This window comes from Phycomyces blakesleeanus (assembly GCF_001638985.1).
Source record: "Phycomyces blakesleeanus NRRL 1555(-) unplaced genomic scaffold PHYBLscaffold_2, whole genome shotgun sequence".
Classification (NCBI taxonomy): domain Eukaryota; kingdom Fungi; phylum Mucoromycota; class Mucoromycetes; order Mucorales; family Phycomycetaceae; genus Phycomyces; species Phycomyces blakesleeanus.
The window spans coordinates 751,696-773,707 of NW_017265135.1; the positions used below are offsets into that span (position 1 = coordinate 751,696).

A 22,012-nucleotide genomic window follows, 5' to 3' on the forward strand; every position below is an offset into this window, starting at 1 on the left:
TACGGAATAAAGCAACACTCGGGTTGGTGTTTGTAATAGTAAGTGTATGTTAATGCCTGACTGCGTGACAATACCTGATTGCATGACAATGCCTAATTGAATGACAATGCTTAATTGCATATATGAGATGAAGAGAGTTAATGGAGGATCATCAAACTATTGATTTTTTTTAAAAGAAAAACTATACCTTTGGAGTTATATGTTTTCATGGATGAGTTGTCAAGTGTAATAAGATCGGCTAAGCCAAGATAGCTAAAGAAGTTGTATTATTGATATATTAGAACTTAATAAGTATAATGACCATTGTTGATACGAGTCTATATATATATACATACCTTGGTTGTAAGAAAAAATAAAAAAAAATTCTAACAGATCTCAGTACTGAATATTGTATTACAATATTCATTTATCTGTTTTTCAAGTGTATCCGATTTATCCCAAAAAGTAAAAAAACAAAGATTTTTTTGTCAAGACCTGCGCTTGAAGGCCGATCCACTCAAGTTTACACCCAAGCTTCTCAACAACCCTCATTCCTGCCTACTCGGCATGGCATCAAATTTACCATGACGGCAAAGTATCGGTGAAATGCTTTAATGCCAAACTGCTCGGGACAGGTGTCTGAGACACCCAAGTGAACAGCATAGCATTTACTTAGGCACCTTAACTTTGCTTCGGGTTCGTCCCTCATGTCCAGTTCTGTTTACCAGAGCGTGGGTTACAAGTATCAAAGTCTAAGCAATGAGGGACTTGAAAAGCACAGGGATCATTTCAACAGGAAGCAGTAAAATACAGGCGATTGTACTGGGTAATCTGTCGATTCTGCTGGAATCTACCTGTATTACCTCACGTCCAGGTGCTCAACGAATTTAAAAAACTCTACGCATCCAGGTGATACACCCTTATACTTGCACCTTTCTGTGACAATCTTGACATGCCCCAAAGGACAAAATCTGGAGAGCCAATATCCAACGTCCTAAGAAAATAGCATAAAGCTACCTCTGCGTTCCTCAGTCTTCTCCATGTTATGTGCCGCACAACACAGAAAAAACTGACGTGGATTTCATCCGGCTTTCGCCTTCATATGAGTGGCTCAGGAAGGTCTTTAACGTCCAGTATGCTCTACACTAAGAGCTACTTTCCCTTATGGTACTTGTGTTCAGTTGGTTTTTTATAAGTATATTTAGCCTTCGATGAAACTTTTCACCAGGATTAGGGAGTTTGTAAAACAACCCGACTCATCGGAAGCTACTTAACACAAAGACAAGAACTCAAGACAAGGTGAGGGGATTGCACCCTCCAGTAACCTTTTCCAGGGAGTGAAGGCTACTGACTTGTTGGTATGCCTGGAAAAGCAGTTCACTAGTTCACAATCCAGAGCAGTCAAAAGACTACTCCGGTTCAAACATTGGAGCTTCTCCATCTCAAACAATAAAGTCCAAGACGGAATCCCTTTTGGTTTCTTTTCCACTGCAGTAAATGCAGGTAGAATCGCTCAAAGTACGGACCAATTTTAGGCCATGGTACCTTGAGCGAACTCAATGACTAGACGCCAAAGAGTGCAGTGCGTTCAATAAAAAAACCAGAATCTCATATTAAGACAAGCCTTATAAATAAGGCGTCTACAATGAGCGAGTTGGAAAAGAGCCCGGAGACTCACTGTTAAAGACCATGATATACACATTTTGCATGAAAATGTTTACATATATTCCTTTTGATATATCGTGACCGATAGAATACGAGGTACTCAGTGACCACTCCAAGAGTAGAGATATAAATAAAAATCGAGTATAAGGTTAATATACTTATTGTGTCAAAGTGTGTGCGCGTGTGCGCGTTTACTTACCTAGCTGTTAACTGCGAAGGATGTAAAATACTGAGCTGGTTCTCGGTACACCTCTCCATAAGCATACTTTGAACACTATCAAGAGAATAAAGTAATATAAAAGTATAAAGTGAGTATGTTAATTGAGTCAAAGTATGTATATATTGACTTACCACTCAGTGGACCATACATGGTATGAAGGCACCATCAAAAGAATGGTGGGTAACAGCTAAACAGAACTAGAAACTGCAATAGAAAAAAAGAAAACATCAAATCATAGTTAGCGTGTTGATCGTGTCAAAGTGTGTGTGTATGTACGCGTTTACTTACCTAGTAAACAGCAGCGGACGGCTTGAAAAGTACTTGTGCTAAAAAGCAAGACGGGACGGGACACTGGACACTGTGATAAAATAAAAGAAATATCGAATCATAGTTAGTGTATTGATCGTGCCAAAGCGTGTGTGTGTTTGCTTACCTAGCAGATAACTGCGTAGGGTTTAAAAAAGTACTTGTGCTTAAAAGCAAAACGGCACTGGACACTGGACACTGTGACGAAAGAAAGAAAACATCAAATCATAGTTAGTGTGGTGATCGTGTCAAAGCATCTGTGTGTGTATTTACTTACCTGGTACATGAACTTGACGTGAAGGACCTCTCCGTGGCTACAGTGGAATGGACGCTGGGCATAGAAGACAGAAAAAAAAACATGCACAAGAAAACACTGTGCTGTAGTTAGTATATTGACCGTGTCAAAGTGTGTATGTGTCTGTATAATACTTTACCTGCTATTAGACTGGACATCATTTTTGGAACTTAGCTAGAAACCGCGTCTGGGGTGCGTTTTCATAATAAATATCAGTATGGACCTTATACGGATAGAAAGATATAGGCATTTAAAGACAATTTTCTTACCGTGTCAGAAACCAAGGACCACCGAAAGGAAACCAGGAGGAAGAGGAGGGATAACAGGAAATTGAGAATTGTATCGATTCTTATATGAAAAAAAAATGGGGATGGCGCAGCACGGAAGGCGTAAAATGTCTATTTTGGATAAATCAAAACAAATTCATATGAAAATTAAATAGTTTCATGTTTTCAGTAAAAGCTCCATGTTTTTTATCGCATATTTTTATTGCGTATTTTTTATCGCATATTTCTATCAAGGACCTATTGGTATTATCTAATAGATACATTGAATAGTACCGACACTGAATACATTTGAGTATTACCTTGTTTTAGATAACATTTATATTCCTTTGGGGAATATATTTCTATATCTTTATGTTCACACTACTGATAATCATTAATATTAGTATTATTATTATTTTAAAAAAAAACACCAAGTAAATAAAGAAATCCTCCTTAACATTATAATCACACTTTGTTTTCTTTCGCTTCACAAAGTATCCTGAAAGTCATATAAGTATATAAGAACTACTATTAAGAAAATAATAGCATTTTTTTATTAAGCTATTTTTTTTATTTAGGCTATTCAGTTTTACATATATATGCAATATCTCTTGTGAACTACAAACATAATATTATTTCTTACTCTTGATCAATAAAAACATTGTTATTATAATGTATATTCACATATCTTAGCTAGCATGACTTATTCTTTACATAATTATGTCTAGAGGCAAAATTTTAATCATATAAATTTCATGGCAATTGAAACTTGAGTGGTTTGTGTGATAGATTACTCAAATGCGTAAGAGAAGATAATATATACTGATATACTATAATATCATTTTAGCCTATATATTGTGGATATCAGTCTATTCTCTTGAAAATAATAAGAAAATAAATAGAGAGATGTGTTAGGATAGTCTATATTACTTTTATTTTTTTGATGATTAAATATATATACATTAGCAGCTAACAGAATAAGACAGTCAGTAAGATCAACTTCAGCTGTTTACTGAAGTATTTACATTTAAAGTTATCTTAATATATTAAGACTTGGAGTATATTATTTACATTTTAACAATATTTTAAGGCTGGTATAAATTATGTCCTTTAAATTAATTTGATATCTTATACTGGTACAGCCTAAGTACCTATAGACAAGCTGGTGGCACTGTTGGTTTCGGACAAGTACCCATATTCAATTACCAACACAATTAGTATTATCCAAACTATCCAATTTTCTCAATAACATGCTATCAGCTTAACTCAGAAAAACTATATATTCCCAAATAAATTGACTCAATAAAAAACAACTTTTACACACTTATATTTTCTTTTTCTTTCTTTTCTCTGGGTATTTATCTGAAGAACACTTTTATTTGTTACAAAGACTATGAATGTTTATCTGATAATTCCGTTTTTTCTTTTCGAAATGTTTTTTTTTACAAACTTCTTACACCACACCAACATACACAGCACGTCTCACCACTCTCCTACTAATTTATCTGGAATCATTCGACATTATATTTCTGTGACCTCCGTTTCTCGCCAAATATTGACTACTATCATGTTTCTAATGGCGTTCTTTCTTCTGCTCAAAAGTCTTACTGGAGAACAATTTCCGGCAATTTTTTGTTTGTTCTTGACGATATGTAACATATATTAAGAATAGCATATAAATAGGGCAGTAGTATTAAGTGTATCTGCAATATTCAATATATTTACAGCAACAAAGATAATATTTATATACAAGAAGTACAGACTATAAGAAAAGATAAGGTAGTAGTTAAAAGATATACAGTTCTGTCTTTATTTCGCAGGAGTACTTTGTTGTAAATGAGTATTGACTACTGCTGTAATTGAGAATAAGTCTGAAGGAAATAATATAAGGCCTCAGCTATTCCAGTCAAAGGTGTCTACCGATTACTTTATTATTTAACACACAGGTTTAGCATGTATGATAGTGATTATATTTCATATGATGATATCACCATAATATGGGATACATTAGTGGATTATTATAAGCATAATTATAACTCATAAACACATTTACTTTCGATGTTAATACTTCATTGGGACTACACACATTTATATAATTAATCATACATTAATTATCCCAAGATCACGTTGCTCTGATTAAGGCTCAGATAGGATCGATTACCTGACCCTAGTCATATAATTTTCCCGATCCAAAATAATATAAATAGCAGTAGTAGTTCAGTGTAGGAACCTCGTCAAACTTTGATACAAAATCTTTTTCAATAAACAAAACCTACACAAGTTCTCACGGATTTTCGTTCCTAATCTAAAATCTTCAATTCTTCCACTTAAAAACTTCTTCAACTTCAACCACCACAACATACTTAATATATTGAATTCATGTAAAATTTTGGCTAGAAATTATATTTTTCTTTCTTACTCTATTTTACGTTTTTATTTTGATTCTTCTCATTTACTGTTTATCATGAGTCAAAGATTTAAATCAAAGTTCCAATTGTCTACTATTTTTTTCTTTTTTGTTCTCATTTAACTTAAACTCGTTTAATTGAATATATGCATTTCAGAAAAAAAATATTAAGAAAATATTGGGAACTAATCAGAAGACTTGTTGATATTGGTGATTTAGTTGCTGCTGCTGCTGCTGCTTCTATTGATATGATATGATCATTCTTGATGATTTATCAAGAAAAGTGCACAAAAGTAAAACAGCAAGTAAAAGACAAGAGAAGAATAATAAATGTATATACATATGGAGATATGGAGGGATTCTTACCTGTTATATTCTGTGCTTTGTTCTTAGAAAACATATTATTGTTCTGATTTTATTAGATGGACTATACTAGCATTAAATATAATCCAAAATATGTAGCTAGTTTGATAGGGTATAAGCATCATTACATTTTTTTTGTTAAAATAGTTATAGATATTGTATATTGAAAATAATGTAAAAGCAGAAGGGTCGAGTAAAGAAAAAAAGAACTCGCCAACTAGACTCTGTATCAAAGAGTAATGTCTTTATCAGAGAGAAAGAGAAAAGAAAGAGTATGAATACGTACTATTAGAGATCTACAGTAGCTGTAAAGTATCTACAATAATCCTTTAAATAATTTTTTTAAGGATTTTAATATGATTTCAAAGCAATATAAACTGTGACAGTGTATACATACTACAGTGTCCGAAAGAAATGTTTAACAGCTTTATTATTTATCTATAACTTTACTAATACATTTATATAATTAAAATTTTGCCTCTAGACATAATTATGTAAAGAATAAGTCATGCTAGCTAAGATATGTGAATATACATTATAATAACAATATTTTTATTGATCAGGAGTAAGAAAGAGTATTATGTTTGTAGTTCACAAGAGATATTGCATATGTATGTAAAACTGAATAGCCTAAATAGAAAAAAAATAGCTTGATAAATAAATGCTATTATTTTCTTAATAGTAGTTCTTATCTACTTATATGACTTTCAGGATACTTTATGAAGCAAAAGAAAACAAAATGTGATTATAATGTTAAGGAGAATTTCTTTATTTACTTGGTATTTTTTTTTAAAATAATAATAATACTAATATTAATGATTATCAGTAGTGTGAACATAAAGGTATAGAAATATATTCCCCAAAGGAATATAAATGTTATCTAAAAAAAGGTAATACTCAAATGTATTCAGTGTTGATACTATTCAATGTATCTATTAGATAATATCAATAGGTCCTTGATAGAAATATGCGATAAAAAATACACGATAAAAATATGTGATAAAAAACATGGAGCTTTTACTGAAAACATGAAACTATTTAATTTTCATATGAATTTGTTTTGATTTATCCAAAATAGACATTTTACGCCTTCCGTGCTGCGCCATCCCCATTTTTTTCATATAAGAATCGATACAATTCCCAATTTCCTGTTATTCCTTCTCTTCCTCCTGGTTTCCTTTCGGTGGTCCTTGGTTTCCGACACGGTAAGAAAATTGTCTTTAAATGTCTATATCCTCCTATCCGTATAAGATGCATACTGATATTTATTATGAAAATGCACCCCAGACGCGGTTTCTAGCTAAGCTCCAAAAATGATGTCCAGTCTAATAGCAGGTAAAGTATTATACAGACACAATCAAACTTTGACACGGTCAACTACTAACTACAGCACAACGTTTTTTGTACCTGTTTTCTTTTTGATCATATGTCCAAAATCTATTCCACTGTGGTTCACAAAAAAGTCTTTCATGTCGAGTTCATGTACAAGAAAAACTAGGTCGATTTCCAGCACAGGGAACACCTGGGCGATTTCATGTACAAGGAACACCAGTGCGATTTCCTGCGCAAGGAACACCTGGGCAATTTCCAGCACAAGAACCATCAAGGCGATTCCCTAAACAAGAAACACCAGGGCGATTCCCTGTACAAGGAACACCAGGGTGTTTTCCTGCGCAAGGAACACTTGGGCGATTCCATGTACTAGGAACACCAGGGTGTTTTCCTGCGCAAGGAACACTTGGGCGATTCCATGTACTAGGAACACCAGGGAGATTTCCTGCGCAAGGAACACTTGGGCGATTCCATGTACTAGGAACACCAGGGAGATTTCCTGCGCAAGGAACACTTGGGCGATTCCATGTACTAGGAACACCAGGGTGTTTTCCTGCGCAAGGAACACTTGGGCGATTCCATGTACTAGGAACACCAGGGTGTTTTCCTGCGCAAGGAACACTTGGGCGATTCCATGTACTAGGAACACCAGGGAGATTTCCTGTGCAAGGAACACTTGGGCGATTCCATGTACTAGGAACACCAGGGAGATTTCCTGTGCAAGGAACACTTGGGCGATTCCATGTACTAGGAACACCAGGGAAATTTCCTGTGCAAGGAACACTTGGGCGATTCCATGTACTAGGAACACCAGGGCGATTTCCTGTGCAAGGAACACTTGGGCGATTCCATGTACTAGGAACACCAGGGTGTTTTCCTGCGCAAGGAACACTTGGGCGATTCCATGTACTAGGAACACCAGGGAAATTTCCTGTGCAAGGAACACTTGGGCGATTCCATGTACTAGGAACACCAGGGAGATTTCCTGTGCAAGGAACACTTGGGCGATTCCATGTACTAGGAACACCAGGGTGTTTTTCTGCGCAAGGAACACTTGGGCGATTCCATGTACTAGGAACACCAGGGAAATTTCCTGTGCAAGGAACACTTGGGCGATTCCATGTACAAGGAACACCAGGGAGATTTCCTGTGCAAGGAACACTTGGGCGATTCCATGTACTAGGAACACCAGGGAGATTTCCTGCGCAAGGAACACTTGGGCGATTCCATGTACTAGGAACACCAGGGCGATTTCCTGTGCAAGGAACACTTGGGCGATTCCATGTACAAGGAACACCAGGGAGATTTCCTGTGCAAGGAACACTTGGGCGATTCCATGTACTAGGAACACCAGGGAAATTTCCTGTGCAAGGAACACTTGGGCGATTCCATGTACTAGGAACACCAGGGTGTTTTCCTGCGCAAGGAACACTTGGGCGATTCCATGTACTAGGAACACCAGGGAAATTTCCTGTGCAAGGAACACTTGGGCGATTCCATGTACTAGGAACACCAGGGAGATTTCCTGTGCAAGGAACACTTGGGCGATTCCATGTACTAGGAACACCAGGGTGTTTTCCTGCGCAAGGAACACTTGGGCGATTCCATGTACTAGGAACACCAGGGAAATTTCCTGTGCAAGGAACACTTGGGCGATTCCATGTACTAGGAACACCAGGGAGATTTCCTGCGCAAGGAACACTTGGGCGATTCCATGTACTAGGAACACCAGGGAGATTTCCTGCGCAAGGAACACTTGGGCGATTCCATGTACTAGGAACACCAGGGCGATTTCCTGTGCAAGGAACACTTGGGCGATTCCATGTACAAGGAACACCAGGGAGATTTCCTGTGCAAGGAACACTTGGGCGATTCCATGTACTAGGAACACCAGGGAGATTTCCTGTGCAAGGAACACTTGGGCGATTCCATGTACTAGGAACACCAGGGAGATTTCCTGCGCAAGGAACACTTGGGCGATTCCATGTACTAGGAACACCAGGGCGATTTCCTGTGCAAGGAACACTTGGGCGATTCCATGTACTAGGAACACCAGGGAGATTTCCTGTGCAAGGAACACTTGGGCGATTCCATGTACTAGGAACACCAGGGTGTTTTCCTGCGCAAGGAACACTTGGGCGATTCCATGTACTAGGAACACCAGGGTGCTTTCCTGCGCAAGGAACACTTGGGCGATTCCATGTACAAGGAACACCAGGGAGATTTCCTGTGCAAGGAACACTTGGGCGATTCCATGTACTAGGAACACCAGGGAGATTTCCTGTGCAAGGAACACTTGGGCGATTCCATGTACTAGGAACACCAGGGAGATTTCCTGTGCAAGGAACACTTGGGCGATTCCATGTACTAGGAATACCAGGGTGTTTTCCTGCGCAAGGAACACTTGGGCGATTCCATGTACAAGGAACACCAGGGTGTTTTCCTGCGCAAGGAACACTTGGGCGATTCCATGTACTAGGAACACCAGGGAAATTTCCTGTGCAAGGAACACTTGGGCGATTCCATGTACTAGGAACACCAGGGTGTTTTCCTGCGCAAGGAACACTTGGGCGATTCCATGTACTAGGAACACCAGGGAAATTTCCTGTGCAAGGAACACTTGGGCGATTCCATGTACTAGGAACACCAGGGAGATTTCCTGTGCAAGGAACACTTGGGCGATTCCATGTACTAGGAACACCAGGGAGATTTCCTGTGCAAGGAACACTTGGGCGATTCCATGTACTAGGAACACCAGGGTGTTTTCCTGCGCAAGGAACACTTGGGCGATTCCATGTACAAGGAACACCAGGGTGTTTTCCTGCGCAAGGAACACTTGGGCGATTCCATGTACTAGGAACACCAGGGAGATTTCCTGTGCAAGGAACACTTGGGCGATTCCATGTACTAGGAACACCAGGGCGATTTCCTGCGCAAGGAATACTTGGGCGATTCCATGTACAAGGAACACCAAGGAGATTTCTTGCAGAAGAACACAAACGGGATTTCATGTACAAGGATTCCCGAACGATTTCATGTACAAGGACACAAGGTCGATTTCATGTACCAGGACACAAGGACGATTTCATGTACCAGGACACAAGGACGATTTCATGTTCAAGGACACAAGGTCGATTTCATGTACCAGGACACAAGGGGGATTTCATGTTCAAGGACACAAGGACGATTTCATGTTCAAGGACACAAGGTCGATTTCATGTACAAGGACACAAGGACGATTTCATGTGCAAGGAACAGTAGTACTGGTTAAACCATTCGCAGTTTATCTGCGAGGTAAGTAAACGCGAATACATACACTTTCATAGATCGATACACTAACTTTGATTCTGTGTTTTCTTTTTTATTATCACTTTGCCCAATGTTCAGTTTCCAGTTCCGTTTTGCTTTTGAGCACCAGTACTTTTTAATCTTTTTGCGATTATCGGTTAGGTAAGTAAATGCGTACACACACACACATACTTTAACATGACAAGTATATTAACCTTATACTCGATTTTTATTTATATCTCTACTCTTGGAGTGGTCACTGAGTACCTCGTATTCTATCGGTCACGATATATCAAAAGGAATATACGTAAACATTTTCATGCAAAATGTGTATATCATGGTCTTTAACAGTGAGTCTCCGGGCTCTTTTCCAACTCGCTCATTGTAGACGCCTTATTTATAAGGCTTGTCTTAATATGAGATTCTGGTTTTTTTATTGAACGCACTGCACTCTTTGGCGTCTAGTCATTGAGTTCGCTCAAGGTACCATGGCCTAAAATTGGTCCGTACTTTGAGCGATTCTACCTGCATTTACTGCAGTGGAAAAGAAACCAAAAGGGATTCCGTCTTGGACTTTATTGTTTGAGATGGAGAAGCTCCAATGTTTGAACCGGAGTAGTCTTTTGACTGCTCCGGATTGTGAACTAGTGAACTGCTTTTCCAGACATACCAACAAGTCAGTAGCCTTCACTCCCTGGAAAAGGTTACTGGAGGGTGCAATCCCCTCACCTTGTCTTGAGTTCTTGTCTTTGTGTTAAGTAGCTTCCGATGAGTCGGGTTGTTTTACAAACTCCCTAATCCTGGTGAAAAGTTTCATCGAAGGCTAAATATACTTATAAAAAACCAACTGAACACAAGTACCGTAAGGGAAAGTAGCTCTTAGTGTAGAGCATACTGGACGTTAAAGACCTTCCTGAGCCACTCATATGAAGGCGAAAGCCGGATGAAATCCACGTCAGTTTTTTCTGTGTTGTGCGGCACATAACATGGAGAAGACTGAGGAACGCAGAGGTAGCTTTATGCTATTTTCTTAGGACGTTGGATATTGGCTCTCCAGATTTTGTCCTTTGGGGCATGTCAAGATTGTCACATAAAGGTGCAAGTATAAGGGTGTATCACCTGGATGCGTAGAGTTTTTTAAATTCGTTGAGCACCTGGACGTGAGGTAATACAGGTAGATTCCAGCAGAATCGACAGATTACCCAGTACAATCGCCTGTATTTTACTGCTTCCTGTTGAAATGATCCCTGTGCTTTTCAAGTCCCTCATTGCTTAGACTTTGATACTTGTAACCCACGCTCTGGTAAACAGAACTGGACATGAGGGACGAACCCGAAGCAAAGTTAAGGTGCCTAAGTAAATGCTATGCTGTTCACTTGGGTGTCTCAGACACCTGTCCCGAGCAGTTTGGCATTAAAGCATTTCACCGATACTTTGCCGTCATGGTAAATTTGATGCCATGCCGAGTAGGCAGGAATGAGGGTTGTTGAGAAGCTTGGGTGTAAACTTGAGTGGATCGGCCTTCAAGCGCAGGTCTTGACAAAAAAATCTTTGTTTTTTTACTTTTTGGGATAAATCGGATACACTTGAAAAACAGATAAATGAATATTGTAATACAATATTCAGTACTGAGATCTGTTAGAATTTTTTTTTATTTTTTCTTACAACCAAGGTATGTATATATATATAGACTCGTATCAACAATGGTCATTATACTTATTAAGTTCTAATATATCAATAATACAACTTCTTTAGCTATCTTGGCTTAGCCGATCTTATTACACTTGACAACTCATCCATGAAAACATATAACTCCAAAGGTATAGTTTTTCTTTTAAAAAAAATCAATAGTTTGATGATCCTCCATTAACTCTCTTCATCTCATATATGCAATTAAGCATTGTCATTCAATTAGGCATTGTCATGCAATCAGGTATTGTCACGCAGTCAGGCATTAACATACACTTACTATTACAAACACCAACCCGAGTGTTGCTTTATTCCGTATAGGTAATTACCACCACCCCCTTAAAAGTTTTTTGAAGATTAAACTCTTTTTTTCTTTTTCACTCTTTTGGTGGAATATTTTTATGAGATCTCTATAGAGCTAAAATCTGGGTTACTTGGCCGCCTTACTATTACTATAAAACCATGGCAGAGAGCATTATCTTCTTGGTAGATCTATTTGCTATCTTTATCTTCATTGAGAGCTTCGATAAATAAAAGATATCTCATTTTCATTAGCTCATTGCGTGTCTTTGAACTTCCATATGACCCAAACATATCCTATCTTTCTAAATCTTTCTTTGTATCAATTATGTAAACAAATTGCTCAAGTCGTGGCCTAAAGTAGAACATAATTCTTATAGCTGGTAAATAAATTAATTGAAAGGCACAAAAATTGTAACAATCAACCACAGAAATATTTAGCTATTTCTACTTCTCTCTTATTTATTATTAATTATCCAAAGAAGCATAGTTTACCCCAGCATCTTCGTAATAACTTAGCAATATCTTACTGATTATCTTGTTTTTCTTTATTATCATAATATCCATATAAACACCGAAAGATGAAAGCAATCAAACCCATCTTTTGACAGCACTTTTATTTTCTTTTTATCTTTCTTGAAAGAACAAGCTGCCAATTTCCAATATTTGGGCTAAGGAGCTGGTAAGAAAAACCGATATATAATCTCTTTTTTCTTTTAACCGTTTGGGTCACTTCATCATATAAATTAATACTGCCCGTATTACCTTTTCAAATGTAAAGAATAATGATTCAGAAATAAGGTGAAATATGTCCAGATTGTAAAACAATCCTTTTCTCATAATAAATGTACTACTATAGCATTAGCTTATAATATATTAGATTTTCTATCCAAAGGGCTTTACATGTGTAAGGAGGCTTCACCAGCTCTGGATGCTTGACTGTTGAATGTAGCGGTAGTTTAATTCGGAAAATGATTGGCTGTGACGAATCTTAAAGTAATGAAAACTGAGCATCCAGGCATCTAAAAAAATAGTTCGATGCTCTAGGTGTCGTGACTTGACCAAAATTTACAATTTTTTGTACTTTATATACAATTGATGGCAAAGTTCATATAAAAGCAAAGTCAAAAATAAATCATAGCTAATCTATGTTTGCGTAGCTATCTTAATACCGGAATAGAGAATTCTAACTTACTTGTAAGGAATTTGGGTATGGGCACTATATTTATGAGTATTCTAACCAAGCGTATTGTACATATGAATTTTGACGTATATGAGAGAAAACATATCAACCAAGAGACATTAATGGTACTCGACAGTTGTTTTTTTTCTTTCCAATATTGATTATTATTGAATGGTGCTTAAGCTACCACTAAATTCAACAGTCAAGAATCCAGAGCTGGTGAAACCCCAATTAATTAAATGTCTAAACTTACAGGAGGTCAAAGTTGGAACAGATATATAGAAAATACAGCACTCCTTCTTTGGTTAATGAAAGAAAGAGTCCTTTGTTATATTTGTAATTCGGTGTGTTCTTTAATATATCCACCAAATTTCCATTAGCAATATACCCAGTTTTGAACCATCCTATTTTTTTCTTTTGAGAACATGTATGAGTCTAGCACACACACCATATACTATTGTTACTATTGCTACTGTTAAATAAACAGAATCATTCAAAGTAGTTCAACATACTCTTGAGGGTTCATGTATAATTTATTACTTTAATGGAATATACATTGCTTAAAATGCTCATTTTGTTGAACAGAATTAAAAAAGAAAAGAAAAAAGAAAATAGTGTTTCAATCCTTTATTTAGTTTTGAATATGATCTGTGTATAGAATCTAAAGATGAGTAATATCCTTATTCTCATCAGAGAGTACCTTATCCATTCAATATAGCTCTTAATTCTTGTTGCCGTAGTCAAACTTGAACTAAGGTTGTCTATAGAAAGCTTCCATTCTTTTAAGCTGATACTGTTTATATTCTTAAATATAACTACTACGAGTTGAGTAGTAAGCTTTAAATATACCAATAGAAAAGTGAAAAACGTGAACCTTATTGAGTATGTGCAGAAGGATTATTAAATATAAATATAAATGTGTGTGTGTATACGCCCCTACCTCTCTTCCCCCTTAGTATATTCTGTATTTCCGCCAAAAAGGAATACAATGTAAATCTTATGGGATCGACACAAATTATTTGTATGGCTGTAGCATGGTCCAGATTTTTTAATATTTCATGGCTGATTATTTATATAAAACATTAAGCTTGTTTCTAATTTATCAGCTTGACTCTTACAGACAATATATTCTTTAATATTGAAATACACACACAATCATATCCACCAATCTTCTTACTGGGTACAAAGTCTTCAAAAGCTCGTGTAAAACCAAAAGTACTTTGGGTTGTGTTTATCAGCCACACATGTTGATGTGTATTTGTATTTGTATTTGTATTTGTATTTGTATGTACATGTATATGTATATGTATACGTCTTTTTTTATGTTTTATGTTTTAGTTTTAGTTTTCTTAAATCTACCCCTTGGTAAATATGTCAAACATATGTGGTGTCACTAAGAGAATCATAGTTTATCTCGGTTTGGTTTTTACCGTTCCTTTTTTCCCGTTGAAGAAAATTGGCCACAAAACTGGGAGACAAATCTTCTTTCTCGGGAAATCAAATATTTTATACAGTGGATTCGAAAGACTTTTCTTCTTCTTTAAAAAATAAAAATAAAGGATTGTTCAATGAGAAACCTAAAAGGGCTTGTCTTTTAAAAAGCCAAAATAAATAAGTAAATAAATAAATAACTTAGTTGTCTCAATAAAGTACACTATGGTCAACTACGTCACTCCTTCGGGAAGGAAGAATGAAATGGGGATTGGAATGAGCACAGCCAAATTTCCATTTCGGGAATTACGTGTGTTGTGTGTGTTGTGTGTGTGTGTGTGTAGGGCGCGGGGGTTTGGGCACCAATCGCATATTCTTTCCATACAACAACAAAATGTCCAACCCTATCAAAGTCGTCGATGCCGAGCCTCAGGCTCCAAATGCTGGAAATTCCATCAACAATTTGAATCCTAATCTTGTCTTGAACAATGCTCTTGATGGCTTTGCTAATCTCAGCTCAAGACTTAACCCATTCGCTCAAAAATTTGGAAAGGGTCTCGGCCAAGTACGCCAAGTAAGTCTTGGCAATCTCTCATCTAACATTACATCACATACTAATCAAACTTACAGTATGCTCAAGAGAAGCTGGGTACAGCTGAGGATGTAACAGAGCTTCCTCAAGAATATAAGGATCTTGAGAAGGTATATATAAATGTTTATAGTGATAATGATTTTGTTGTCACCGTGCATATTTTTATCTTTTTTTTTTTTTTTTTTGCTTCTTGTTACTCAACCTCAACCTTAAAAACAAACAACACCAAAAATAAATTCATATTAGCGTGTGGATGCACTCCGTAACGTGCAAATGAACCTCCTCAAGGTGACGCGTACCCATAGTAACCCTTCCTACGACTACCCAGTCCAGCTCCAAGAATCTCTGATAGGAATTACTAGCAGTGTTACTGCCCAACTTCAGACATTAACTGTATCGCCTGCTGAACGTGCTGTAATGGATGCCAAGCACCAGTCAGAGCCCCAGCACCCAAAGACATTGTCGCATGCTCTTGGAAGAGTAGCTGCAGAGGGAGCATTGGCTATTGGCCCAGAAGAGCCACTTGGCGTAGCTTTGGACAAATTGGCTAATGTGTCGGAGCAGGTTGGAAACGCTCGTCTGGCTATGGATCAGGCCATCGTTACAAAGTTCAATCAGCCTACCCAGACTACTCTCAAGACATCTATTGAACAAGCATTGAAGGCCAGACGCAAGGTTCAGTCTGTCCGTCTTTCTTTGGATGCCTGCAAGGGTCGTTACAGAGCCGCACGTCCCGAGAGATCTGATGCTGCCCGTCTTGAGGTTGAGCAGGCTGAAGATTTGTTTGTCGCAGCAGTTGAAGAGGCCACTAGTCTTATGAAGGCTGCTCTTGAGAACGTAAGCATTGATGACATTCAGTAAACGATAAAATTGATCACCTTGACTGTTTTTCTTTCATATATATATAGCCCGAGCCCTTCCGTCATCTGGCAGATCTGGTGGCTGCTCAGGTACAATACTTTAAGCAGGCTCATGATCTTTTGGCCGAAGTAGCTCCTGAGCTTGATGAAATCCAAGTTGCTCAAGAGTCGCTCTATCGTAACACTCGAGAGTAATGGAATAAGGAAAACGGAAAAAAGGAAAGGAATGGACGGAGGAAGATAATCGAACAGACAGACAGACAGACAGACAGACAGACAGACAGACAGACAGACAGACAGACAGACATACAAACATACATACATACATACAAACAGAATGAATGAATGAATGAATGAATGAATGAATGAATCAAATAATCAAATAATCAAAGAACCATTGAACCAATGAACCAAATATATATAAATATATAAATATAAAACACAATGATTTAGTTTAGTTAGTGGTGCAGTTTGTAATATAAACTATTATACCAAAACCAGTAGCAAAAAATACGGTACCGCACTGTCTATACAATGTCCCATACTAGGAAGTTCCAAAAGGAGATCACATGAACTTAACTAAACAAGCCTTTTTGCCCTTTCCCTCAGTTGGGATTCGGTTCTGTCTTATTTTCCACTCTGCATCTTGAGGGTGTTTCGATCAGTTTCTTCCCTCTGCAGTTTATAATGCACTGAATGACAATTCATCAACCATGATCACCCCAAAAGCTACACCAGTTGTCAAATCTACCTCTGTTACCGTCCACAACGACGATCCTCATCCAACTCCCACTGCACACGCCACTCTTGTTCTCACCCAACTCACCCACGCACCACCTCCAACCGCACCACAGCCAACACGTTCGTGGTCTCTCCAAAGCCATTCTTCACTTCTCCAACGTCTAGCTCACCCCACACCAAAGGCTATTGCAGCCTCTTTACCCACAAGTGTTTTAGTGAGTGGAAATATGTCTATACATGATGAGCCCCTTGCCGAAACACCCTCTGTAGTTGACCTCCTCAATCGCCAGAGTGAGCAAGAAAAGAACCGAGCGTCATCCCTGAATATTCCGTCCACAGTCAAAACAGGTGTCAAAGATAGCAAGGAGGGCTCTAATTCACCCGTTCTAAAACCTAGCCAGACACTTCCTATACCAATTCACCCCAATAGCCCAGTAGAAAGCGTTAAAAAGGCAACAAGTATAAAGACTTCAAGTATAAAAGACATTGACACCGTTACAATCACATCCGTTCGGTCTAGGACCTGGTCCTGGTTCGGACTCTCCGAATCCGTCGAATCCGATCTGCCGTCCCTTTCACAAAAGCGGTCGTCGGCATCCCTTGCCTCAAGCATAAAGAGCAGTACAAAGCCCAAGAAGAAGAATATTGTTTTGCCATCGTTCCAGTCCCAGTTTCTACCTATTCCAGAGGTGCCACCACCACCACCACCTTCATTATTTCACACCACATTGGATGCTTTCCAGTCATTTTTTAGTCCCAAGATCACAGAAAACATTGATCCAAAGGGGTGGAGACGACGAGTTCATGCAAGATTTTCGCAGTTTATGTCCGAGCTCAAAGCAGACCCAACTGGAGTCATTGACAAAAAAGTAGTTGTTATTGGTGTTCACGGCTGGTTTCCCATGAAGGTAACTAATATATTCAAAGAAAGAACAAAGAAATTCAATAAAGCAGCAGCAGCAGCAACAGAATCAGAGAATTGTTTTTTTTGGGTAGACATTTATTTATTGTGCCCTAAAGTACAACGTATATTTCTTCTTCTTCTTTATTAAAAAAATGGTAGTTGGTGCGTAGTATGGTTGGAGAACCTACAGGGACATCAACAAGGTTTTGCGAACAGATGTCCACGGCAGCCAAACTATACTTTCAGGCTGAGCACAATGTGCAACTGCCGGACAGTGCAATCACTTGTGTGCCATTAGAAGGAGAAGGCAAAGTTGAAGACCGAGTCAATAAGCTGTATAGTAGTCTACTGGCAAATTCAGTCTGGCTTGACGCTGTCTCATCTGCGGATGTGATCCTGTGGGCCACACACTCACAAGGCACGCCCGTCTCGGTCATGCTTCTTCAAAGATTACTCGAGCGTGGACACGTTCATGTTCATCGTCAGTCCGTGTGCTTATTGGCTATGGCAGGTATAAGTCACGGGCCATTCCCGGCCCTCAAAGGGAGTCTTATTGTCAAAGTAATTATGAGGCATTTGTGGTCATACTCTTCATTTGCTGACTATTTTTTTTTATTTTGTTTTGGTTTTTTGGCTTAGTACTTTGAGGCTGATCCAGCAAGAGAACTTTTTGAATTTATGGATTCGAACAGTAGTATATCCCAAAAATTTAGAGAGGCACAAAAACACGTATTGAAAAGTGGGATTAAGATGGTGCTGGTGGGATCAATGCAAGATCAGGTCGTACCCCTTTATTCAGCCATCATGTCAGCCACTACTCATCCAAACATTCTCCGATCTGTATACATCGATGGACATATATATTCTGACGATGACTTCATTATCCACCTAGTTAGTTTTGCACTTAAACTGCGTAACGCCGGTCTTTCTGACCATGGATTATTGACCCATGTGAGTGAGGTCCTGGCTGGAAACATATATGCTCTAGAAGGAGGTCATTCTACAATTTATGAAGAGATCGATGTTTATACTATGTCTCTCCGGTACCTGTTTGAGACCAAACCATTTGGCAAGTTATCACTTGCTCGACCAAAGACAATTACTGCTGATTGTAGTTGTGATGATACCCTCGATTTACTTGAACAGGACCCCAAACTCGACCCATTTCAAGCCAAAATGCAATGGAACCCATTCTATTTACCTTGGGCTATGCGTGGTATTTGCGACGACGCCCGGATCACAAGTGACCCTGAATTGCACCAAGAGTTACTTAATCTAGGTCAGTCTCTTGCTAAATGGAATCCTCCTAGTAGTAAGATGCGCGAGGTCAAGTATCGCCTAGAACCATTGCAATCTTTTATTTAGACTTTCTTATTTTTCACTTTCCATTACTTTTAATAACTTACCTTAGTTTCTTTCTTTTCTTATATTACTTTCTTTTGTGGTCTGTTGGCAGGCATAATTGTATAGGAGTTCAATATCTGTTTTGGTTTGGACTTGTCCTTCCATAGATTATATATATAAAAAAAAAGGACATGACGACCATTACAACATACACAAACGTATATATTATATTACATTATATTATAGCCTCAGCTTTTACAAAGGCTGTTGTTCAACCATGCTTTCCTTTTATTAATATTTTAATTATTTTTAAATATTTTTTTCCCTTTCATTATTATAAAGATATATGGATACCAAATTACAATCATGCATTCATGGTTGACCTTGATTTCTCCTTACAGCAACGCTTTATTTCAATCTTTTGTCTTTTGTCTCTCATCAGTATTTTAATATTAACAATAAAGATCGCCTTTTCTTTCCTTTCCTTTACATTAGTTATCATTAAATATTTTTCTGAGTTTCACTTCAAGGCTTATTCTGTATATTATTTCCTTTGCATGTCACAGACTCCTTGTTTCCTAAACACTTTTGATTATTAAGGGTGTTACTGATTTACATCTCTCCAGTTAAAACCTAATTTATCCAAAGTACCACTAGGATAACTTTTGTTGTTTTGTTTTGTTTTGCAACATGTATTGGAGAATACTATCATTACTTTTAAGTACCATTATCATTATTAGCTCAAGTACTTACAAACCATCTCAAATGAACTTCAATATACTCGAAACATCAGCTCTATTACATTCTAATTATATTAATTTCTTGGATGAACTGAGGGAACTCAATAAATCTTGAGCCCTTCTTCTTTGATTTATTGATTCTCTTATCGACTTGGATTAATTCGTCGATAAAGAAGAGAGGAAACGAAGCACACTATGATAAAGCTAATAGCCATTCGTTTTACGTAGACATTGTAATAACATGAGTATGATCTGTATTACATATATAACCTTGATTTCAGAACCTATCAGGCCTATTGAAATATGACTTTTATAAAACAAACAGTTCAATTATGATCTTAGACATTTGGCAGGTATTTTTTTTTGTATTTGTGTTTGTGACCACACACCACAGCAGCTTTACCATTACACTTATGTTTCTGCGGAATAAATTGTTTGCACGACATTCATTGATAAGGCTCTAATCGAGTAGCTGATTACTGCGGTTACTGAGTAAATATAACTCTCCAGTACTCAACAAAGCAATTGTAATATGTTTAAGCTTCTTATCTTTTTTAAAATTCAGTCAAGGCTAAAAACATTGGCAATATGTAAAATAAATCCTGATAACGTAACGGAGTCCCATAGTCCGTTCAAATGTGTATATATCTGCCAATCTTTTATTCGCATAAAGTCTTTTTAAAACAGCCGCAGCAGTCATTTTGACTTTTTCTTTATATTTAAAGCAATAGCTATATAGACACGTTTGTAGTTGAATAAAGCAAGAAAGTAAGAGTATCTACAGCCACTAAGCTAGTTATATAGAATGTACAATTATATTGTTTGCTACTTGTTAGCTATCCGTACTTCTTCTTCCAATAGTAAAGAAGTTAGCTTTTTTATAGAGTAAAAAAAAAAGACAATTTGAAGTCCCAAAATAGAAATTTTAAAAAAAAATGTTTTATAGAAAAATATAAAGTAAACCCAACTTTTAAAGTAACGGTTTTTTTTAGATCTCACAATTTCCTCATTCCAAACATGGATGTCAAAAATAATACCATAGATGCTCTCAATCAACCTGATTTCTTTGAGGGGATGATCCCTCGCAAAACTACCAGTGCACAGGCTGAAAAGTTAGAAGATGGCGAAGTCAACCCATTTACCAATAAACCATTCTCGAAAAAGTACAAGACTATTCTCCAGGGCAGACGAAAACTTCCGGTCCATGATCAACGAGAAAACTTTCTTTCCTTAATTCAGTCCAGTCAATTTGTTGTTCTGGTTGGTGAGACTGGATCTGGAAAGACTACTCAGTAAGTATAGATTTGAACGATTCCAATTGAAAAGCTTTGATTAGAACAAATACTAATCGATTTATTTTTCTTTTCTTTTTTTAAATATATATATATATATAGGATTCCACAATATTTGGTTTATAATGAGCTTTCCCATCTCAAAGGAAAGCAGATCGCATGTACTCAACCACGTCGTGTTGCGGCCATGTCCGTTGCTCAACGTGTGGCCGATGAGATGGATGTTGTGCTTGGACAAGAAGTTGGATACAATATTCGATTCGAAGACTTTACATCCCCAAAGACATTCTTAAAATATATGACGGACGGTATGCTATTGCGCGAAGCAATGTCGGATCACACCCTCTCTAGATACTCGGCAATTGTTCTCGATGAAGCACACGAACGTACCCTTAGCACTGATATCCTTATGGGATTGCTCAAAGAAGTAAGGATATACTAAACCGTCAAAAGAACCAGACCATAATCCAATTTCAATGAAAATCATAAAGAGAGAGAGAGAGAACAATAGAACCTTTGTTACTAATTAACTAACCATTTATTGCTATATTAGATTTGTAAAACACGAAAGGACCTACAAGTCATTATTATGTCAGCCACGCTTGACGCAGGAAAATTCCAAAAATATTTTAATGATGCGCCACTTCTTGTAAGTAAATACTTTTGTCTCATTTATTTTATATATACGGGTTTTTTTGAGTATAACTTATGTGTACTTGGATATATAATTTACTAGAATGTCCCGGGTCGTACATTCCCTGTAGAGGTGTTTTATACATCAGAGGCCGAAAAAGACTATGTCGAGGCTGCCATTC

The 22,012-nt window shown here is 37.5% G+C and overlaps 5 protein-coding genes across 5 annotated transcripts; 4 read left to right on the plus strand and 1 right to left on the minus strand.

The window, feature by feature from the left end:
- Window positions 1-517: 517 nt before the first annotated feature.
- On the minus strand, window positions 518-2,623 carry PHYBLDRAFT_139338 (hypothetical protein; the record flags this gene model as incomplete). Its single annotated transcript, XM_018430198.1, has 9 exons — window positions 518-683; window positions 843-973; window positions 1,305-1,359; window positions 1,844-1,918; window positions 1,996-2,051; window positions 2,162-2,222; window positions 2,298-2,368; window positions 2,448-2,548; window positions 2,605-2,623. 9 exons carry the CDS (start codon window positions 2,621-2,623, stop codon window positions 518-520), a joined length of 735 nt encoding a protein of 244 aa, XP_018297345.1.
- Window positions 2,624-6,316: 3,693 nt separating this feature from the next.
- On the plus strand, window positions 6,317-10,094 carry PHYBLDRAFT_139339 (hypothetical protein; the record flags this gene model as incomplete). Its single annotated transcript, XM_018430199.1, has 3 exons — window positions 6,317-6,343; window positions 6,580-6,706; window positions 7,000-10,094. 3 exons carry the CDS (start codon window positions 6,317-6,319, stop codon window positions 10,092-10,094), a joined length of 3,249 nt encoding a protein of 1,082 aa, XP_018297346.1.
- Window positions 10,095-10,708: 614 nt separating this feature from the next.
- On the plus strand, window positions 10,709-11,611 carry PHYBLDRAFT_139340 (hypothetical protein; the record flags this gene model as incomplete). The annotated part of the gene is made up of 4 exons (XM_018430200.1): window positions 10,709-10,874; window positions 10,933-10,993; window positions 11,156-11,217; window positions 11,433-11,611. The coding sequence occupies 4 exons, from the start codon at window positions 10,709-10,711 to the stop codon at window positions 11,609-11,611; spliced, it is 468 nt and encodes a 155-aa protein (XP_018297347.1).
- A 3,466-nt stretch (window positions 11,612-15,077) lies between these two features.
- On the plus strand, window positions 15,078-16,612 carry PHYBLDRAFT_121114 (hypothetical protein). Its single transcript, XM_018428783.1, has 4 exons — window positions 15,078-15,298; window positions 15,355-15,426; window positions 15,563-16,153; window positions 16,225-16,612. The coding sequence occupies exons 1-4, from the start codon at window positions 15,119-15,121 to the stop codon at window positions 16,369-16,371; spliced, it is 990 nt and encodes a 329-aa protein (XP_018297348.1). The 5' UTR covers window positions 15,078-15,118; the 3' UTR covers window positions 16,372-16,612.
- Window positions 16,613-17,780: 1,168 nt separating this feature from the next.
- PHYBLDRAFT_98426 (hypothetical protein) lies at window positions 17,781-19,171 on the plus strand (the record flags this gene model as incomplete). Its single annotated transcript, XM_018444050.1, has 4 exons — window positions 17,781-17,825; window positions 17,981-18,382; window positions 18,461-18,932; window positions 18,993-19,171. Coding segments are annotated over 4 exons (1,098 nt in total), but the record flags the coding sequence as incomplete, so codon positions are not given.
- Between the last annotated feature and the right edge of the window lie 2,841 nt (window positions 19,172-22,012).

Coding starts and splice junctions, on each gene's coding strand:
- PHYBLDRAFT_121114 (XM_018428783.1), top strand. CDS start 15,119: ATGTCCAACCCTATCAAAGTCGTCGATGCCGAGCCTCAGGCTCCAAAT. Junction 15,299..15,354: donor GTCTCGGCCAAGTACGCCAA/GTAAGTCTTGGC, acceptor TCAAACTTACAG/TATGCTCAAGAGAAGCTGGG. Junction 16,154..16,224: donor TGAAGGCTGCTCTTGAGAAC/GTAAGCATTGAT, acceptor ATATATATATAG/CCCGAGCCCTTCCGTCATCT.